This window comes from Amblyomma mixtum, chromosome 5 (genome assembly GCF_055824585.1).
Source record: "Amblyomma mixtum isolate Tamu chromosome 5, ASM5582458v1, whole genome shotgun sequence".
Taxonomy (NCBI): domain Eukaryota; kingdom Metazoa; phylum Arthropoda; class Arachnida; order Ixodida; family Ixodidae; genus Amblyomma; species Amblyomma mixtum.
In genome coordinates, this window is record NC_143016.1 from 45,687,117 (window position 1) to 45,708,831 (window position 21,715).

General features: G+C 49.5%; 2 protein-coding genes across 6 annotated transcripts in view; both read right to left on the minus strand.

The window, feature by feature from the left end:
- LOC149341964 (uncharacterized) overlaps positions 1 to 21,715 on the minus strand; it is a 262,364-nt gene that overhangs the window by 138,955 nt on the left and 101,694 nt on the right. The window lies entirely within an intron of this gene.
- Positions 479 to 20,476, minus strand: LOC149341965 (uncharacterized). The gene is made up of 2 exons (XM_089542770.1): positions 19,001 to 20,476; positions 479 to 566 (listed from the first exon to the last, which is right to left on the minus strand). The coding sequence occupies exons 1-2, from the start codon at positions 20,146 to 20,148 to the stop codon at positions 479 to 481; spliced, it is 1,236 nt and encodes a 411-aa protein (XP_089398896.1). The 5' UTR covers positions 20,149 to 20,476.

Below are 21,715 nucleotides of genomic sequence, written 5' to 3' on the forward strand. Positions count from 1 at the left end.
AGAGGTGTCGCGCAGATCGAGGCCGATCATTATACGACTCGGGTCATGCTTGAGGTGCGCACGGCCATTTTTAAGCTTCGTCACGGCAGCCCCGCCTGACAGTGACCCGTTTCGAGAGCGCACGCAGCGGGGTACGCAGACATGTGGGCCGGTCCCCGTCCTCCTCGCATGTACTACGTACTACTACCACTACTCTCCAGGCGGAAGAAACCAAGCCGTTGCTGCGCGGACCGGTCCGTCGCGGTTATATGGAAACGGATTCGGAATCGGCACGGTGTCTCTCCCTCCCAGAGCCCGGAGGCTCGGTGCGCGCGCACCCTCTACGCGCCTGAGCGCTTTTATTCGCGGCGGCACGCAACGACGCGCCGCGGCGGCGGCGGGGAGGAACGGCAGTGAAATGTATTACGCGCGCCCGCCGTTGTTGCGACACGTGCGGTTCCCAAGGTTGGGCCGCCTCAGCGCCGGTCACGCAGCCGGGTCAGTCGCCAAGCTTGGTCGCTTCGGGCGACACGCACTCGCTCTGCGGAGAAGCCTTCTTGAGAACACTGACGCGGCACCGGTTAAGTCTGGACAGAATAGGTTAGGGTCGGTTATAACTTACAACGAAGGGATAGTCGCGGGAACTGTATCAGTTCGGGTGGATCGGCCTGAAGAGCTTCGAAATGGTGGTTACTCTCGATAGCGGGCCTGTTGGTCAAAGACAGTAGCGCGTGTAGATGGAGAGAGAGCGGACAAGCAAATAGCGCAGGATTCTGCGAAAGGGCCACTTGAAGCTTTTTGCGCCCTGTCCTTCCCACTTGCTTGCCCCGTCTTTAGGTGGTGTTTTATGCCCTTGACCTTAACAACGCCGTGCGGGAAGGGATGGAAGGTACACGAAATGTCGAGGGAGCCGTTGGAAGTGATGATGGCGCGAACGCTTTTGACACAGCGGTCTGGCCACCCAACACGCGAGCTCACTGCGAGTACGGGAGTTGGCGTTTCGAAAGAATTAGCCTTCTCGAGAAGTGTAGAACAGCAACGGTTATCCAAGACAATCAGTGCACAGGCTGCCCTCATCACTCGTTTTCACAGTGTACTTTCAATTGAAGATTACTCCATCACCCGACCACGACATCAACAAGGTAAATTACGTAAACATTGCAGGAACAATACTTGGCGCGACGGCGCTTTCACTTTCAGTCAAAGATTATGTGCTTGCGTCACGGCGCTGCCACGAAGCGGAGACCTCGGGGAACGCGGAGACGGCTAAAAGCGGAGCGGCAGACAGCGAGCGGCAGTGGCCGCGTACACAATTGCCGGAAGGCGCAATCGGGCCAAGGTTTCCCCCCACTAAAGAGTCCCTTCCAGAGCGCGCCTAGCGTCGCTTCTCTCTTCCGGCCCGTGCAGCGCACAGGGATTCGCGTGTCATAATGCCCGACCGCGTAATGTCGGGCAGCATTCAGAAGCGCGGCGCTGATCTCGGCCAGCCCGACATCCGAGGTCCGCAGTGAATGAAGCCCGTGTCCTGACGCGCGTGGCGTGGGCGCTCTACAGCCGCTCATATCTGTGTCCGCGGTAGCGGAAACCTCAAGGACCTGTTCTTTTCTTTTTATTTTTTTTCTTCCTTCCAGCTCTCGGATGGGAAATGTAGTGACGCGCGAGGACATGCACAATGTGTTTCCGCTCTCCGCGTATACACTGCGCCTCGTCGCGTGCCGCGGTTGTTGTCGGTCTGAGCGGCCGATTAATTCGGCCTCGTCCCGACACAGCTACGAGCGTAGCTTCCAGTTAGCGCATCTGGTAGTAAGCGGGTGTCCTACAGGCCCGCGCAGCCTCTGGCGCAATATGCTAGTCACTTGATTTCTCTTCAGTGGCCACAGCGGTAAAGTTGCTCGAAAGAAAGACACCGTTCCTTTTCTTGAAACAAGCCCTAAGGGATTTTCTTACGACTTATTGCGCTAATGGCGGCTGTACCATTTTAAGACGTTCTAAAACGGTCACAGTTCAGGAAACGTATAAGTGAACATTTTGCGCATGCAGAAAAAAAAACTAGAACAATGATAGAAAAAGCGCTCCCCGTTCATAGCAGTTACCTCTTAGCATTTTCATCGCTGCAATCTCTTCACAGAATGCAATCTCGTTTTCTTTTCCTTTTTATTGATACAACTTAAACGAGCTGACGCACGTCCTCTAGCTTAGAAGCAGCGGACAGAATATTCTATTCGGCGCAGCGTTCCGGTATGAAGGTCACACGCAAGAACGTGCCCAATCTCCGCGAAGCTCGGCGAAAGTGAGGCAAATTTTTCCTGTTCCTCCAGGGTAACGGGTATACGCTGCGACTATGCGCTCAGTCTGCTCCAAGAAGGGGATTGAGAGTTCATGCTCCTTTCCCAGGCAACACATGACGCCAAGAGTGCTGCACCGGGGACGCTTGTACACATGGTTGCGAAACCCGGTCGATGACAGGCGGCAGCGGGAGTCGAACCCGCCGCCTCCCAAAGCATAGGAGGCTGCCCTACATCCAGGCCACGGCTGCGCTTTCCGACTTTTTTTATTTTTTTTATTCGAGAAGGCTGCCATGAGGCATAAGTTGAGAAAAGGGGGAGTGGAATGTAGGTTTCAGAAAGTTAAAAGAAGGAGTGTAGACCAGTTTCGGCGAGGTACTCGCATAGGCTGCTGGTGAAGTGATTGTCCATAGTCCACTTCACATAGTCCCCGTCGCGGTTCCACCACAGGCCGACCTCCCTGAGGAGCCGTTTTCTAATAGAGGCCGTCGCTGGGCAAGTCCACAACAGGTGCCGCACATCACAAATGTCCGGTGCAGCGCCGCAGTGAGGGCACCTGTCAGTTGCTGGCAGATATTGATCACCCCACCGATAACGGACAGATGGGGTCAGGGCCATCCCTGCCCGAATCCGGCGCACTGATACCTCCTCCTGCCGAGTAAGACTACGGGGGAGAGGGTGCGAACACGGAGGAATTAGAGCGCGTGTTCGCTGGCGCAAAGCTTGTGAATCGGTGACATGGGACAGGAATGGATCTGGGGGAAGAGGGGAAGGTGGCGGGTCGTCTGATGTGTCAATGTGAGTCATAGCATCTGCTTGAATGTTATGTGGATCGTGAGCATGACCGCGAATCCAGTGTATGCGTACAGGACATGGGTATTTTGTGCAGAGTAGGTGAATTGATTGTGTAATCTGGAATGTGCGTCGAACAGCCTTAAACTGTTTAAGGGCGGCGAGGGAGTCTGTATAAATATGAACTGCATTGAATGTGGGAACGAGCGGAAGTGAAGCAAGGGCATTGTAAATGGCTTGAAGTTCCAATGCCAGGGGGGTACATGTATCTGCGGTGTACGTCGCACGAGAGTTGAGATGCGGATGGGAGGGACTATATACAGAAGTAACTCCCCGCTCTGCAGTATGTGATGCATCGGTGTACAATATGCACCCTTCAGGAAGATGCGCGGCTGATACCGACGGGGAAACAGTGGGGCGATTGTCTGTGAGCTGACAATACGACCACGGAGGGAGCGTCTTTAAACGATGAAGTTGTAGAGACTGTTTGCGAGCTCTGTTTGCCACCCGCCGGTCGATGAGTTCACTGAGAGTATTAATTTGGGCGAACTCCTGAAGCACGGGTATCCGCTGTGACTTTCTTTCAGCATGATGTGTGATGCTGTATTCCGTACACAGGCCCGCGCGCAAACTGGACCTACGGACGCAGCGGCTAGTTTACTCAAATTTACTGGTTTGGTGAGGATTGATCGGTCTTCAGGTGGCAAAGCAACAGCGTGCTTGATGATGTATACACCGCATATTGGCGAGCTGCCAAATGATTTCGACGGGTGTGACTCGTGACCAAAACCTCAATACACGGCCTTATTTGCGGTTTGTCTCAATTTGTCTTTATTTTTATTTCTCTAATAGCAGAGAAAGAAGAGTTCTACTCCTCCTGTCTGATTTGCCCGCACTTGAAGCGGCATACGAAAAGCGGCATACGAAAAGCGGCAACGACGAAGCGACAGACTCCAACGACTTACGCACGAGCCGGCTAAAATTGAAAGGACATGACTTGTTATAGCATAGAGCTACAGTTTACATATCCAGTATGCAGCCTGGGAATCACAGTTGCTCTACACTGTGCAGCCTTCCTGCACATTCGCTGCGGAGGGCGGCACAAACCAAGTGCATGCACGTGCCCGGCGAGTGTACGCACAACGGGATCATCGGGATGCTAAACTGCCCGCGGGGTGACGACGCGAAGCAGGGGGACACGCGCGATCTGCATATCGCTCGATTCGATCTCGCGAAAGCAAAACCTGCTAACCTCGTCTGATCCCTCACGACAGAAACAAAGCAAGGAAAACAACAAAAAAGTCTACACCGCACCGCAGGTGGAAGTGGCCACGCGGGACCAGCGCTCACCGCCGCAGAGCGCGCGTAATCAAACCTGTCTGGTCTTCCCCCCAGTGTGTAAGCAATGCGCGCGAGTGTTACATCCTTCTCGGCTTACAACACGCAAGTGCGAACCACGCTCATCATCACCAGCGACGAACATTCGCTTTCTCCAGCGTTCGTATCTCTTCCGGCCCGATGTCAGGCTACAGGGTCGCCCCTCCTCCCCCTCTTCCTATCCCTTTCGCTTCCTTGAGAACAGACCTCGCGGAGGAGGTTTTATATTAATCACCTGCGCGGAAAAGCTTTTGTTCCGGGTATATACATAGACGGGGAGAAGACAATGTGCGACGGCTTTAATGACTCCACCGCACGGAGTTGTTGAGCGAGCGAAAGGGCAAATGCCGCATTACATCGATGGCCTTCGCTTTGGTTAACCTCTTCCCGGCTTTGCCAGACGTCCTTCATGCGCTCCGTGTCTCCCGGTGCGTAGGGCAGATGAACTCCCTTGTTTCGTGATCACCCCGAGCCACCGCGTATCTTTGCACCAGCGCGGAAGAGAACCCCGGAAGAGCGCGGGGCAGGGAGTCTCTGGCGTTCTTCTTCGGAGCGGCTTTGCTAACGATGCGCGCACGCGGACGCCTAATTTCCGTTACAAGAGAAGAGAAAAGCGTACAGACGAAGTAAGCGCACAAATTCACTCGCTGGATGTTCTTGACAAGCTAGAAAATGCCTTGCACAAGTGTTCGGCGAGCCGAATAACGCACAAGGGATCGCGTTATTCGATGGAAGCGGAACGCAAAAGGTGCGTGAGTGCTACGCGACGTCAGTGCGCGATAAAGATCCCCAGGTGGTATACGTAGAGATTTACGGCACCTATTTCTCTCTCTCTCTTCTTTCACTCCCTCCTTCAACCCCTTCCCTCACGGCACGGTATCGGGTGGCCATCGAGGAGCGAGACAATTACTGCGCCGTTTCATTTCGTCAAGACCGATTTTCAATTTACGCAGCATGAAAGAAACAGTAATAATAAACGCCACCATTAAGCAGGTCAGTACTGGCGGGCAACAAGGAGATATGCACTAACGAGTGAAACCAATATGAGCGCTGTCTGCCAACTCCATCTGTCATCTGAACATACTCTGTCACCAACGTCAACGCTTATCTTTCTTCCTGGGCTCTTTAGATCGGCCTGGAGTTTTCAACAAGCCGATCGGTCAAACTCCGTTACGCATGCGATCGAGGTGTCGAGTATCGATGCCTGTATGCCCTAATGCAACTCGTTCCTGCCTACCCGTAGCACAGAAAGATTCTATTTTCGATTGGCGGCCTATGACATATTATCTGTGTCCCGCAGACTTGTTGCCACCTTCAGGTCCACTGTCACAGCGTGCTTCGGGCAGCGTACGTAGTGACAAAGCGTGCGCATTACAAGCCAAGGACAGTTACGGCCTTCAACCAGAACTGGGAAGGCGTATATGCCAGAGACGGACCGACCAGCGATGTAGAACCCCCTGAGCTCTGCGACATGCAACCGGTCCTGGAGTTTCCGTCGAGCGGAGAAACGTTGTTAATCTTCCGTACGTAGCCGCGTATATTTGACTAATGTGAACAATGAGATTCCTTGTTACTTAGCAGCCCGGGAAAGCGCACATTAGAGGAAAACCCTGTCTACCTTTCCGACTTTCCCCTCGCGCGCCAGTGGACTTATTTGCCGCCGGCCGGCGCGCTGCGCACGAGAGCCACCAGCGCGGGCGGCGCGCGCAGTTTCGAGTTGCGAAAGGCTGTTTTCGCGTGATTCACACATGGCCCGCGATAAAAAGGAAACGCCAAGTGGGAGGGCGCCGGCGGTGTGTGAGAAAGAGAGGGAAGAGAGAACGATGCGCAGGTCCACGGGGGAAAAAAAACAAAGAAATGAACGAGCGAAGGAAACAAAAAAGGAAACGGTCCATACAGAGCCGGGGCAGGAAAGCTAAATAAGGCCGACTCGCCGGCCGAGACAAAACTTTCCGCAGCGGGGCTGCCTCCGTGAGTCGAGCGCGCTGCTTGCGTCTCTTGCGCAATCGCCACCGCCCAACGTCTTCTTAATCCAATATGCCCGCGCGCCGCCGCGGCGGTAGACGTTTTGCTACGAGGCAGGCTTCGCTGTACTCCGACCCGACCCCGACGCCACCGAGTATTCCCCTCTCTCCATTTTCTATCGTTTTTTTTTTGTCTTTTCTTTTTCGGCTTCAGCCCAGCAAAAAAAAAAAGAAAAGAAGAAGGAGACCGCCGAGAAAGGGAGGAAATTAAGAGACCTGCGGGCTTCAGCGAAGAGGCATTAACCTCTCTATGACGGCCGTGTGCGTGCGCCAGACGTGCGGCGCGCTGATATACGTGTATTTCCGTGGAACGGAAATGACGTACGAGCAGAGCACCCGTCAAGGGCAAACATCCCTCCCCAATTAGTGTATAAATATCTTCTCTTCCCCACTTTTTTTTTAATTTCAAGCAAGACTGATAACAGACGGAAACAGTAAATTGACTCAATGGCTACACTAACCAAAGGATATCTATCACGTGCTTCTTTCGATGCGGTCCTGTCTGAGAAGGCGTCGAATTTGATATTTTGTTTAGTTTTCTTTTTTTCTTCTTTCAGTAAAGCAGCGCCAAGGTAGGACGTACTTCACACTCTTCACCGCCATCAATTTAAATTCACAGCTAACAAGTTGTCAATAATATAACAGCGTTTTAAAGCCAGCCCACACTCGAGAACTTACGGCGTTTAAGAAGGCAGGAGAGGACTCAGGTGTCCGCCTTAAGTGTTTACTGGCTTATTTTCAAAATAAAATACGCAAGGAAGAAAAATATTTCTGCTGGCCGCGGCATCTGCCATCGCCTCTAGAAAGCACCTGAGCTGCTGCCAGAGGAAATAAAAGGGACAGTGAGTTAGCGTTTGCGAATATGCCACGCCAGACTTAACAGCTTTCCACAGCTGTAAAAAAAAAAGAAAAAGAAACGGCTGCACGACCGCCTCTGCCGGAGTCGGAGCGAACAGAACAGCTGTACGTTAGGGCTGGTCTATAAACTGTGCGTGACTTACTCGAGCGTTTTTACGCGCATTCAAAAATTGGACGCAAGCGGAGAGCTGGATCGTGTTTAAAGTTGAATAGACTAATTCACTGCGTTCATTTCTGCCCGCTTCAGACGCAAGTGTGACTAAAACTCGCCTCTGCAGCGGCTCGTTATCCTGCCTCATATTTATAAGCGTAGTCGTAAAACGCGCTCAAGAAGCTCAAGAAACGAAAAGGCTGCGCACGAGACAGCGGCAGTACACCGTGGCGGTCGCGGCGTATACTCTTTCCTCGACTGGATAAATCCGGAGACCGCCTCCCACCGCGCACTCCGCTGAGGACCTCGCGAAAAAGCACGGAAGATTTAGCGCAGTCACGAAATGCGCTCGTTCGCCGGAAGGTCCTCTCCGCCGACGACGCTCACTCACGCTCTTTTTGTGCTGTCCGCTAAACGAGCAGCTGTCAAGGGTGGCGCGAATGAATGGACATCTTTTCGGGGCGAATCGGTCGCCGCCTGCCGACCATTGCTCGCGGCTGTGGACAGAGAAGTCAAGCTGTTGAGGCACGATGAACAAAAGCAAAAAAAAAAAAGATTTCAGGAGCATACGCTCGAAGAACTGGGCTGTGCTGTTTTTTAGCGAGGGGATGGTGAGAACGCTGAGGCGCATGAAGTTAACGGTCGAACCTCATTATAATGAAACGGTTTATAACGAAATAATGGATATAAAGAAGGAATGACGATTCCCCTTGAAATCTTAGTCAACACGGGCTATAACGAAGCTATGGCTATAACGAAGCTATTGTCGGGCCCATTAAACTTCGTTATTATGAGGTCTTTATTACGAGAAGGGCTATTTCTAGGGCTAAGAACGGTTAGGACGAAGACAAATGTTGGAGAAACGGCACCTGGTTTGGTGCACCACCGTACGTCACCGGAATAACGGCCCATGTTTTTGTCTCGTACTACAGGCACACTACAGACGGCCCGCTTCCGCATCTTGCATCGCACAGAAGATCTATGTCTGCTTTGAATGAAAAAAAAAAGTGCAGTTAATCACCAGCGCCGTGGTTTATTTCTCAGCAGGTGGGACCGAATGCGGACGTGGGGATGACGAGCCTTTTCTCAAGATTTGCTTTTCTTCACATACACAGTCATATGCATGCTAGTGAACTACATGTCTTTGGACAATTGGACAAATGTCTGCCCATGCATTCGTTTTCTGAAAAAAGTATATAGAAACCCGCGGAGTTTTCACATTCACATTCATTCATTTATTCCACATTTATCCTGGTACAGAAAAAATGTGAGGGCAAGGACTAAAAGCTGCTAGTTAAGCAGCTTGACTAAGGCCCTTGCCCCCTTTGATGGCAGCGTACAGGGGTTTAAAATCACACAAAAAATTACACACAATGATTAGATTAGTTTCTGCAGAAATTCTTGCACTACAGCACAAAATACGATCAAATAATATTTTACGCGCGTGCACCAGAAAGCATTATACCGAGTCAACACACACACACACATATATATATATATATATATATATATATATATATATATATATATATATACATATATATATATATATATATATATATATATATATATATATATATATATATATATATATACATACATATATATATATATATACATACATATATATATATGTTCACTGCTATAAGAAGATGCGTCCGTGCACTGTATGATCACTCTTGAAAAAGACCAGTCCCTGGTCGAAACGTTGAATAAATCTGTTAAGTTTTTCAATGTGACTTCCCCAACTTATTATATATTTAGTCAGTTGCCTTGAAGATTTTCTTATTCCTTATATATATATATATATATATATATATATTATATATATATATATGTATATATATATACACATATATATATATAACTCTATACACAAATATTTATACATGTACATACTTCAAAAATGAAATCTGAAACACAGACAAATGTATTTATGCAGAAATGTTTCTCTAATTACAACATGGAAATGCCAGTACTTAATCTATTGCTTCATACAGTTAAATTCCTAAAATATTTAACGAGTGCGGGTCTTGACGATGTTCTTAGGTCCATGTCTGTGTCTTGAAGTGTGTTTAATAATACTGGCATGCGATGTTCCAATCTATTAAAACCGTTATTTGTGCGCGAAAAGGGGACTAGCCAAATGTTTCTGTGTCTTATGTTGTAAGGAACATCCAAAGATTGTCTAAGATTGCACAGCGAGAGAAAGCATGTATTGGATTTTGCCAACGAGATTTTATACTTCATACTTAAGTTTAAATTGTACAGATGTACAGCAGGGACTATATTATATGTTGAGAAAAGCTCTGTTGTATGGCCATCATACGGTAAGCCTGCAATGTGACGGATTGCTTTCTTCTGCATTAAAAATAGCCGGTGTATGTTCGCCTTTGATGTCGTTGCCCAAACAAGGCTACAGTAATTGATGTGTGGGGTAAATAAGGCATTATATAACATTAGCTTTATCTTAGGTGGAAGAATGTAACGAAGTCTGCACAGAACACCACAGGCCTTGGCCAAGTTGCGAAGCACATTTGTTACATGTGCATCCCAATTTAGATGTTCATTAAATACTACACCTAAGGTTTTCACCTCATGTACAGTATCTATATTTTCTTGGCCTATCTTTAAACAAATACTGTAATCAAGAATTTTTTGCACAGGTCGAAATAGGACAGCCTTGGTTTTTTTCGTATTTATTTCTAATGAATTTACTTTACCCCATTCTAACAGTTTACTAAATGTAATATTACCTAAAGACGATAATTCACTAATGTCCTCTGACTGAATAAAGAAACTTGTGTCATCGGCATAGACTACAAATAATGCCTGGTTGCTAATGTTACTATGTCATTTATATAGATAGTAAAAAGAATGGGTCCTAATATACTACCTTGGGGCACTCCACAAGATATATTGCGTAGAGCTGACGACTCCTCTTTTAGTGAAACGCTTTGTTGTCTCGCGGACAGATATGATTGTAAAAGGGCAAGAGGTATTCCACGGAATCCGTAATGTTCAAGCTTAGAATATAGGGTTGTGTGGTTAATTCTGTCAAATGCCTTGGAGAAATCTACAAAGCCGCCTAGTGTTAATTTTCGCTGTTCGAAACCTTTAATAATAAATTCCTTTTGTGTGAGAAGGGCCAGTTCTGTTGACATACCCTGCCGGAAACCAAACTGCTGGATGGATATTATAGAATGCTTATCACAGAACGATACAACTCTTTTGCAGATGACTTTTTCCAATCCTTTTGATATGACAGGCAGCACAGAAATAGGCCTATAATTCGAAAACTCATTTTTGTCTCCCGACTTAAACAGAACAGTGACTCTGGCTAGCTGCATTTTTTGTGGGAAAACACCAGTAGTCAAACAGGTATTGAAAATATGTGTGAGAGCAGGTACCAGGAGCTCGAGCACAAACTTTATGGGGCGGATAAGAAGGCCATCAATATCACGCGCTTTGCTATTCTTCAAAGACATAAAAATGGAATACACTTCATCTGGAGTAACTGGATCAAAAAAAGCAGTGTGGGCATTCGGTAGACCCAAGTAGGACGATGCTTTATCATCATGGTTACTGTTCGCTAAAGTCGTAAAGTATTCATTAAACTTATTTGCTAGTTCTCTTCCTTTAAAACTTTGATTATTGACACTAAGTTCGAGGTCTCCACTTTCGTGCGTATTGCGATTTAAAAGTTTATGTAATTCACGCCAAAGAGCGTCTCCCCGAGTTGCAACGCGACCAAAAAGATTTTCAAGATAAGCGTGTTTAGAGTTGCGTAACACTTTTGTTACACTGTTTCTGTATTTCTTAAATGATATGAAGTCATTGGGGTCTTTTGTTTTCAAGAACTGAAAATACATCGCATTTTTTTCACTAATCATTCTAATACATTCGTCAGTGAGCCATGGTTTCCGACATTTTTTGCGCTTTTTGACAGATTTGTACTTAAAACAATCTGTGTAAGCACGTTTAAGCAAACCCAAGAAAATGTCGTAGGCATCATCAGCAGTAGTACACTCAAGCGCAGATGTAAAGTCAATTTCCTCAACTGCAGTTCGGAAACGTTCAAGCGTTTTTTCATTAATTTCTTGAACTAAAAATTATTCACAAGGCTTTTCGAAGTTTTTACATAGCTCACCGGGCTTACAAAACATAAAAATAGGCAAATGATCACCCAGAGCTGCCGTTATAACGCCGGCTTTGATACAGCCTTCCGGGTTATTTGTGATGAATATGTCAAGAAGACTTTCAGAGTGACAAGTGATGCGTGTAGGCTCTGTTATTACGGTTGAACAATGAAAAGTGTCCAGAAGCAGACACATACGTTGCGAGTTTAGAGTAGGCTGAAGCATGTTAATGTTGCAGTCACCACCGATGGTAATGTGCAGTTTATTCAAACACGCGAAATTCAGGAGCCTTTCTAAGTAGGCAAGAAATTGATCAGTATTCCCATCTGGTGGCCTATAAGTAACGACAAATATAGATTGCTTGCATTGGAGCGTCAGAGTCTCGTAATCGGGAGTAATAGCTGTGAAGTCGGGGAGCACTACGCATGGCAACTGTTCTGATATCAACTGCATTACTCCCCCACCACGCCTGCAGGGTCTGTTTAGGTAGAAACTCCTGTAGCCTGGTAGACAAAGCACTTCTTCTTGCGTTTTATACCATGTTTCGGTTATCATTATGATATGAAACTTGAATCTAAATTCATCAAAAAATGTTGTTACTTCATCGTATTTGTTCCTTGCAGACTGCGCATTAAAATGTAGAAAGGCAAGGTGCGCACTGTTTTTCGGGCAAGCGATATTTTTCGGTGTGTTCATCAGCACGGGAAAAGAAGATGCACTGAGTAGCGCAAGATGTGCTTACACAATCTTTTCCAAATCAGCTTCGCATGAAATCCGGATGGCACGAGATGTCTCCGTTTTCCGCGCGAAAACTTTGCCGCCTTTCGCCCATGCAAAACGCCAGCTCATTGCCTTCTTTTTTGCGGTAGTCTTTCCTAGCAGAAACTTAAGCTGAGGGCAAAGGTGTTCGTTCACAAACACCGATGCCTTGGTTGAAAATCCTAGGTCTTCGGTATTTAGTTTCTTGCTGCGTGCCTTGTCAATCACTTGGTTTCGTTTCGCACGGCTGTTGAAAACGGCAACAATGTTTCGCGATGTACTGAGTGCCCCGTACACATTTCGAACGCCGGGCGAATAATTAAGTGCGCGCAACTCGGACTCGTGTGAATAACGGAAAGTTCGCAATCTTTCGCGGGGCCGACAGACAGGGAAAGAGACAAAAAGAGAGAAGAAGAGAAGCAAGAGAAAGACGAATTCCCCGGCTATATAGCTTAGTGGGTCAAAACGCGACATTCGCGCGATTTCCCAGAAGAGGCCGGTCCAGTAAATGTCACGCCACACGTATACTGGTGCCCGCGATCCGCTCAGACGGGCTGTCTGGCCAGCGCCCCCAAACAAACAAAAACGCTACGACGACGACGACGCAAGGACAGACACGGCCCTCGGCAACCGACGGGGAAGAAAACCACGGAAAAGAGAAACGGGTGCGTACACGCATAGCGCTACTCCGCATCATCTTTCGCCGCACCCGAAACGCACCATGTCGCGTGCGTGCGCGCGCATGCTTGTGTGAGTGTGCTCATCGAAATATGCCACCACCGCCACGAGCAAAGCAGCAGAAGCAGCCGTACTCAATCCTACAAGAGCATGCAACAAGCGCGTGAGAAAACACCAAACTGCAATCAGCTAATCAGGCGACTCGAACCGACGAAGCTCTTCCTCCCCACAAGAACCACCAATCATTGGTCTTTGCTGTCCTAGCTGTTTTATCGCTATAGCAGCTGCAACTAGCTGCAGCACATGGACACTAAACCAATCGGAAACCACACTCTTTAATCGTGCGAACAGCTTTATCGACGAGCTGGTTTGACCGGCGAGCGCAGCTATAGCGTCCACCTAAACGACGTTGTCTAGCTTCCATCGGAATACAGAGCTACCTTCCCACCTAATTCGGCGCCGCCGCCACCGCGGGCGCAGTTTTTTTTCTCCCCCGGTGGCGCGGCTTCTTCTGCCGCTCTCCCGGCTAAATGGTGCTCGACGCCGTCGGCACCAACCCGGATATTTACCATGTCCAACGACTGCTGCTTCCTCCAGTTGCCGCGCGGCTTGTACGAGCGTGACCCCGGCGGCAGTCGTCTCTGCCCCGAAACCGCGCGCGCGTGCGTACGCACACCCCGAGCGGGCGCCCGCGTAAGCTCGCGCAACACGTAACGGATGGGAAGGAAGAGAGGAAGGAAGGCAGGGGGAAAGAAAAGAACAAGTAGTAACAAGAGTGGTAAGAAACGGCAAGCCCTTGCGCAACCCGCGAGCGTATACACGACTGGCGCGCAATGCGAAACTGGGACATGCCCCTCCGTTGGCGAACCCCAGGAGCAACAACCGCTTCCATCACTTCCCTCAAAGGATGAGGGGAGATATATTAAGGAAAGAAACGAATAGAGGCAAAGAAACGCGAGGAAGCAGAAAGCGGCCACCTTGAGCCGATTCCGCTTTTTCGTTTTTTCCTCACGACGCCGTGTAAGCGCGGGTAACCGACGAGCGGAGAAGGAGGCAAAGCTCTTCTTCATTCCAATGACCCATTGTACGTTTCTTTTTCGTGGTCTTCTCAAAAGTCATCCAGTGACCCGGTGGTGCGGACGATTCCTCTTCCTGGCTGGAGAACTCACCACCGCGCACCGCCAAAGCGGTGATCTCGGCGCGGTGCCGTTATATCAGGCCTTATCCGTGTTCTTCCTGACTACGAAAGGGAGGCGAGATGCCCCGATAAAGAAGCGATCTTGTAGAAGGCGATTGCGTGGATCTGGAGTTGCGCTTTTGGCTCTTCGCACTATGCAGCTGTCGCATCCACACGGTGTGACCACGGCATATAAGCCATCTTATATATATATATATATATATATATATATATATATATATATATATATATATATATATATATATATATATATATATAAAGGTAGCCTGCAGTTCTTTTCTTTGGTGCTAAACAATAAGCATGTACAGATCGATCTAACAAAACGGGACACATTTCATGAAGATCTAATGACTGACTCACGATTATGTTCTCTTTTTTTCCCTCCAGGTAGAAAAGCCAATAACAGAGAGCTGAGAAATGGCACATCCGGCCATGGTTTGCACGCAGCCAATTCGATCACCCGAATACTTCGGTTCAAGTTCAATTGAACTGAAAGCCGCTCTTGCATAGGGGCACGCGGCTAACCTGCGAGTTTTACTTCGCGCCCTCAAACGGAAAGCGGCCGGTAGATCCGTAACGCGATGAACACACACGAAGCGGTGCTTGAGCGCGCCATCTATTACCACACATCAGTAATGAAAAAAAAAACAAAAAAAAACAGGCCGCAATGAAATCCTTTGCCACGGAAAGACGGTGTCATATCTCTCTATATGTATCCGATTTAACTGTTTCCAAAAGCAAGGCTACAAAACTTTACCTTCTTGAATAGTGAAGGAAAGTTTCAGCCCCCAGTTATTCCCCGCGCTAACGAGTTCGAAAACACGGCCTGTTCACTGAGAGAACGATAAGAGCATTCAGAGTGTTTTATCGTTACTTTTTAAAGACTTCGCACATCCACGAGCACTGGGACCGCTGCAGGCGTCGACAGAGACAAATTGCCTCCGATCGCCGGCCGATACAGCTTCGTTGTCGAGCACTTATCGATAGGCGGAGAATGGCCCCAAGTATACCCGCAAGCGCAGCGAGCTCCCTCTATACAGCTCGGGGCGGCATGAGGTCAGTCGGTCCGACCTTGGCTTAGGCTACGCACTCGCCGCCACGCTGTCCGGGCGACTCCCGCGGAGCGGGGGAAACACGGAAAGCGAAAAACAAACAAAAAAGAGCCCCTTTTTCTTCCGCCACCGGCGCAGTCAGCGGCGCGCTTTGGCGCCGATAACCGGAGCAATAAAAAAGCCGCAAACGACCGCGACGTATATGCGCTACTTTATGAAGTAGCGTTACGTAGCCGCCGGCTCCTCGTCGCTACGCCGAGGACGTATATGGGACTTTCCGCGAGCTATCTCCGCCACGCTGCGGACGTATATGGGACTATCCGCGGGCTATCTCTTCACGCCGCTTCCTTACAGTCTCGGGAAGTCGTGTTTGCCCGCGCGCGTGCATACACGCGTGCTACAGCTGCGTTTCAAACACGTTCCTCCGGTCCCAGCGCTGATTGATCACTCCGCACGTGCACGCGGCGTGCGCTGTGCTTCGAACGAGGAGGCTTTGCATATATGCGATTCATTTCGTATACGAGATCCGGGCTGATTTGTAACGACACTTCGGCGAAACGCTTCACCAGCTTTCACGACGTGACGTAGCGGCTTAGAAGGGGCTCGCGAGCTTAACGAGTTTTCGCGCATAAGCGGTGTTGAGCGAAATCAAAACGAGGGAGGAAGGAGGCTGCTTCGACACAAATCGAAGCAGCGCAATCGCGTTGTTCGATAGGCAAAATGCGCCAGCCTCCACTTAGCTGAACACCTCGCGAAGGGGTCAGACTCCGCTCGCATTCGTGCTGTGCATCTTTCGCAATGCTGCTCTGCACGCGGTTCGCAAATTCGCTGGCGACGAGTGGACACGGGTAACGGAATCGAGAGGCCTCCAGCTAGCATTAATTTCAGCGCGAAGGCTCCTCGGAGGTAGGTTGATATCGTCTAGATCGCCACCGAAAAACGAGGACAGTACACTCCATTTCGCGAGATTGATTCCCAAAGCGCAGCCTTGAAGAGCCAAGTCAAAGCACGGCCCACGCGAGACTGTACAGCTGTCGATTCCGATTTTCCATGATACCGCTTGTCAGCGAGCCGTAATGGAGAGTCCCCACTTTTTCGATACATTGCGTGTACTGACGGTGCGGCGTGAATATTAAAAGAAGTGCTTTTAATCCTAATGAAGCCGTACTTGAGGTTTACATTAAGGTAAACCGTATCTGAGAGGCAGGAATAAATGAAAAATTTCCCGCGTCTGTCATCTGCGAAGCGATTTTTTTTTTCCTGCATGACTGAACAGGTTGTTGTGAAGCAAGGTAGCAGGACCCCACCGCTGCCACCAGTTGTCGTAACTCAAGGTAGCGTGGCCAGTTGTTGCGTCACCAAGGGGGCTCGTCCGGGATGAAGGAACTGTCTGAATCTTCGCAGTTGGTTGGAGAATACAAAAACAAGCAGATTTAATGACAAGAAACTGAGACACTTATTTACAAAAATTTACAAAAGGAATCAAACGTTAAGAGTTCATAGCGTCGAGCGTCTGGATGAGCCTGATACCCAAGGCTCAGAGCCACTGGATGAACCTATTACCGAAGGTCCAGAGCGTTCGTGCCCACTTTGGTCGCAGGTTATATAGCCCAAGACTCCGCCCCTGCACCAGGGGACATTCCATCGCGACACAAAAGATCGGCACCAGCAACGCCATCGAAGACCTGTTGAGCCCCCTCACTAGGCGGTAACTCATGGGGCACCAAAAGATCGCCACCACACGTCACAGACGCAGCTGGCCAAGACACCTGTTTAGAGCCCGCACGTGGGAACTGGCAAGTCCGCATTCCTAAGTCCGCAGTCCGCATTCCTATAGCATCGTGTCGTGTTGACGTCACAGCCGCAGCTGCGCAGGCTTCCTCGGATTCGTTCCGGGTTTTCTTTTCAAGACGAGGGACACCCTTTCTTCTCCTGTTGTCGGTTGCTTCTCGAAGGGGAGGTCGTTTTCGCCGAGCCGAGTGTGGGAAGAGCCTCGTCGGCCACTTCCCAGAAAGTCGCCCTTTTCTGTGAGGTCATCGAGGGGTCAAGTTGAAGTCAAACGACCCATCAAAATTGCCGCTACGTAGAATCTCCCTCCGTTTCATCTCGGGTCTCAAGATGAGTCGTAACAGCTACCTCCCCCGCCAGACGAGTCTCGGCGAGTAGCAGTCATCGCTGCTGCACGAAGAGACGACTTGCAGAAGCATGCCAGAAGTATGCTAGAAGCCCTCTGCCGCTCGCAACGTGGTCTTCTATTACGCCGGCCAAATTCTTTGAGGCGTCTCTGAAACTTCAACCACATGCGCCAGCAAGCACTCAACTTTCCTCCGAGCAAACCAGTTCCAAAAGAGGGTGCTATAATCCGGTTAGTATAGCCGTTGTGAATAGCCCACACTGAAAACTCCCAGGACCCACACAAGCTGAGAAAAACCGAACCTGCTACTGTACCCTTCACTTTCAAAAACGCACGAAAAAACTTATAGTAGCAATTTTGGTTCATAAAGAGCATTCCGGACTGCTTAAAAAGAACAGCTAAGAAGTCCGCGTCCCTTCCTGCATGTGCAAAAAAAAGTAATCAGCTCCAAAAGCTGCATAACTGAGTGAAAATCCTGTAATCCACTAACACCACTCAGCTTTACCACTAAAAATGGGAACTCGTTTGCCTTCACCCCTGTCTCGTTTTTTTTCAGTGAGTCAATGCACAAAAAAAAGGCAAACACTTATTCCCCGAAATGGACATTCTTTAGCCGCGCCCTGCGCGGTCGTGGTCGGATGGCCAGTCCACAAGCAGGTGCTTCAAGAAAACTGCGTGCTTGATTGGTTCCGCCTCTGCTCGACCTACTGCGGAAAGGGTGCCTCCACCATTTCTTTGTCCCTGCCTGCAGCGACTCCCTCCGACTCACGCGCTCTCTGCGGCGACCCTTTGTGTGGCTGTCGAGCCCTATTCTTCGTAACGCAAAGCATGCGTCTCGTGTCCAACGACCACGCCGTCTGTCGCTCTTTCGGCCCGCAAGGGCAGTCACCTGGGCTTTCATCGGGCCCATCCGCCTTCGGGAAAATGACACTGTGGGTTTTCCCTTTCCCTCAACAGTTCTCGCGGTGCTGTCCCGCGTTAATTTGCCGGCCCTCGCATCAGCATTAATCTCTGCCCTAGCCTTTCTCAATTGCTTGTCGCGTTCGCGATGTTTCTTGGGTAGCGACGCTACTCGTGCTTTACTCTGAGTGCTAGGCGGCGGATTAACTGACGAATCGTCTACTCCGGTGGTTTCGTCCGAGCTGCAAAGCTCATTTTCCTGCTGTTTTACTATCGGAGCAACATCCTCCTCATTCCGGGCAACAGAAACAATCTCGTCTGTACGGCAGTTTCCGGCGAGCGTTGCGCTCCTACCTGGCGCTTCACTGCTGCCGTCAGGCAATTCCTTTTCACTCTTTGTGCCCCTTAGTACCGCCTCAACTTCTTGACTGCTAGTGCTCGCCAGCTGCACCGGCGGTGTCCCTTCTCTGGCTCTGTCATTTCTTTCACACCGAACCTCACTGCATTCTTCCTGGCGCGGGACCTCTGCCTTATCTGCCAACGCGCCATCTGTCTCAGGGCTAACAGTAAGCGTTTCTCCCATCTCATCTTCCTTGCATGGCTTCCCGTTCACTACCAGGTCATGCATGTAAGGTTTCAGCAGCTTCATGTTTTCATCGCAGTCACTGACATACGAGAACGCCACCTTTTCTTTTCGGCAGTTTATTGCTATGTGACCCGGCTCATTGCATCTGTAACAAGTGAGCGGCCTTCTAACCTCAAACACGGCTTTCTCTTTCTGTGCCTTGGCCACTTTTGCACCCTTCTCACTGTCGTCCTGTTTTTGAGGTTTCTCGTAAGGAACCTTCCTTTCTTTCTTCCCGACTGTAGAGCTCGCAAAGTGCCTCTCGGGACGATAATTCGCACTCCTTCCGAAATTACGGGGCCTATCAACTCTAGTTGTGTTGCTAAACTGCCGGCGCGAAGCGTACTCCTCAACGAGTTCGGCAGCTTTCGTCGCCGACGCTACGTTGTCCCGGTCCCTTAGCCAATTTCTCTCCTCTTCAGGGAGGCAGTTGTAAAACTGCTCCAACAAAATTCTCTCAACTACAGCGTCCCGGTCACTATATGACTCCGTACTCTTTAGCCACTCAACCAAGTTCACTTTCAAATTGTATAAGAAATCGGGATAGCTCTCGTCCCTCGATTTCTTAGCTCCCCAAAATGTTTGCCTGAACGCTTCGGCGCTAAGTCTGTACTTTCTTAGAAGGCAAGCCTTGACCTTCTCGTAGTTGTCCGCGTCCTCCCTGCTGAGCCGCGCGACAACCTCCGCTGCCTCGCAGGGCAGAACCGTCAGTAACCTTTGAGACCAAGTTTCTTGACTGTAGGCGAGGTTCTCGCAGGTTCGTTCAAAATTTACAAGATACAGACTGATATCCCTTGATACCACATATGGCTGCATGTGCTTAGACATCTTGAACCCTGTCTCCTTGCTGAGAAGAGGTACCACTTGCTGGGGACAACCGCCCGACCTCTTGCTCAACTCCATATCTAACTTACTGAGCTCAGCCTTTAGCTTCAGTAGTTTTGCTTCATTCTCACGTTCGCGCTGACGCCACTTTTCCTCTCTTTCTCGCTCTTCCTGCTGTCTGAGCTGCTCTTTTTCCTGCTCTTTCTTTTTTTGTTCGATGAGACTCCACTCTTCAATGAGCTCCTCATCATCTGCCCCCAAATCAGTAATGGCCTGAATTATCATGGGTTTTCGTGCCAAACCCCTTGTCTCAATTCCCAATTCCTCACACAACAGCAACAGGTCCGACTCCTGCAGTTTCCGTAGGTCCATGACAGTTCTGAGTCTGAGCTATTTCCAAAACAACTATGCAAAAATACCAAACCTGTAAGATTTAAGCACAGGTGTCTACCAGTTCTAAATTTTAACCCTCTTTTAGAACCTGGTCCACATCAAAGGAAAAGCCAAGCACTCACCCACACACGTGATCATGTCCAAGACAGCTGCACTCTCGCTGGCCGACCGTTGTTGTCGCTTGTGGCTTCAGATTCTCATCGCTGATCCACAGTCGTTGGGTCTTCGTATCTCACCAGTCTCTTCGGATCCCAAGGCTTCGGATCCCACGCCTCGGATTCCAGGCTTCGGATCCCAGGCTTCGGATCCCACGGCTTCGGATCCCAGGCTTCGGATCCCACCGCTGCCACCAGTTGTTGGGACGCAAGGTAGCAGACCCCACCGCTGCCACCAGTTGTTGTGAAGCAAGGTAGCAGGACCCCACCGCTGCCACCAGTTGTCGTAACTCAAGGTAGCGTGGCCAGTTGTTGCGTCACCAAGGGGGCTCGTCCGGGATGAAGGAACTGTCTGAATCTTCGCAGTTGGTTGGAGAATACAAAAACAAGCAGATTTAATGACAAGAAACTGAGACACTTATTTACAAAAATTTACAAAAGGAATCAAACGTTAAGAGTTCATAGCGTCGAGCGTCTGGATGAGCCTGATACCCAAGGCTCAGAGCCACTGGATGAACCTATTACCGAAGGTCCAGAGCGTTCGTGCCCACTTTGGTCGCAGGTTATATAGCCCAAGACTCCGCCCCTGCACCAGGGGACATTCCATCGCGACACAAAAGATCGGCACCAGCAACGCCATCGAAGACCTGTTGAGCCCCCTCACTAGGCGGTAACTCATGGGGCACCAAAAGATCGCCACCACACGTCACAGACGCAGCTGGCCAAGACACCTGTTTAGAGCCCGCACGTGGGAACTGGCAAGTCCGCATTCCTAAGTCCGCAGTCCGCATTCCTATAGCATCGTGTCGTGTTGACGTCACAGCCGCAGCTGCGCAGGCTTCCTCGGATTCGTTCCGGGTTTTCTTTTCAAGACGAGGGACACCCTTTCTTCTCCTGTTGTCGGTTGCTTCTCGAAGGGGAGGTCGTTTTCGCCGAGCCGAGTGTGGGAAGAGCCTCGTCGGCCACTTCCCAGAAAGTCGCCCTTTTCTGTGAGGTCATCGAGGGGTCAAGTTGAAGTCAAACGACCCATCAAAATTGCCGCTACGTAGAATCTCCCTCCGTTTCATCTCGGGTCTCAAGATGAGTCGTAACAAGGTAACTAATATTTCTTTGCTAGAAACGCGAAGGGAAGTGATCGGTGCTCGCAACATTCGAGTGAATGGCGTCTTCATGTGAACCAATGCTTCATTTCAGCATTTATAGGGCCTGGAAGGAGCTTTTGCTCTTCAGTATTTAGGAGCTCGGTATATGTTTATAGAGGCAGCTGAAAAGCAACTAAAAATTTCCCAAACAATTTCAGGGCACGTGGCGACGAAAGTTAGCCAATAAAAAGCAGCACAAATTTCAATCGAGCTTTCTCCCGAAACAAGTTCTGTCAGTATCGGAGGTAA

Coding starts and splice junctions, on each gene's coding strand:
- LOC149341965 (XM_089542770.1), bottom strand. CDS start 20,148: ATGGACCTACGGAAACTGCAGGAGTCGGACCTGTTGCTGTTGTGTGAG. Junction 567..19,000: donor AAAGAAAAGGTGGCGTTCTC/GTATGTCAGTGA, acceptor TATTCTGTCCAG/ACTTAACCGGTGCCGCGTCA.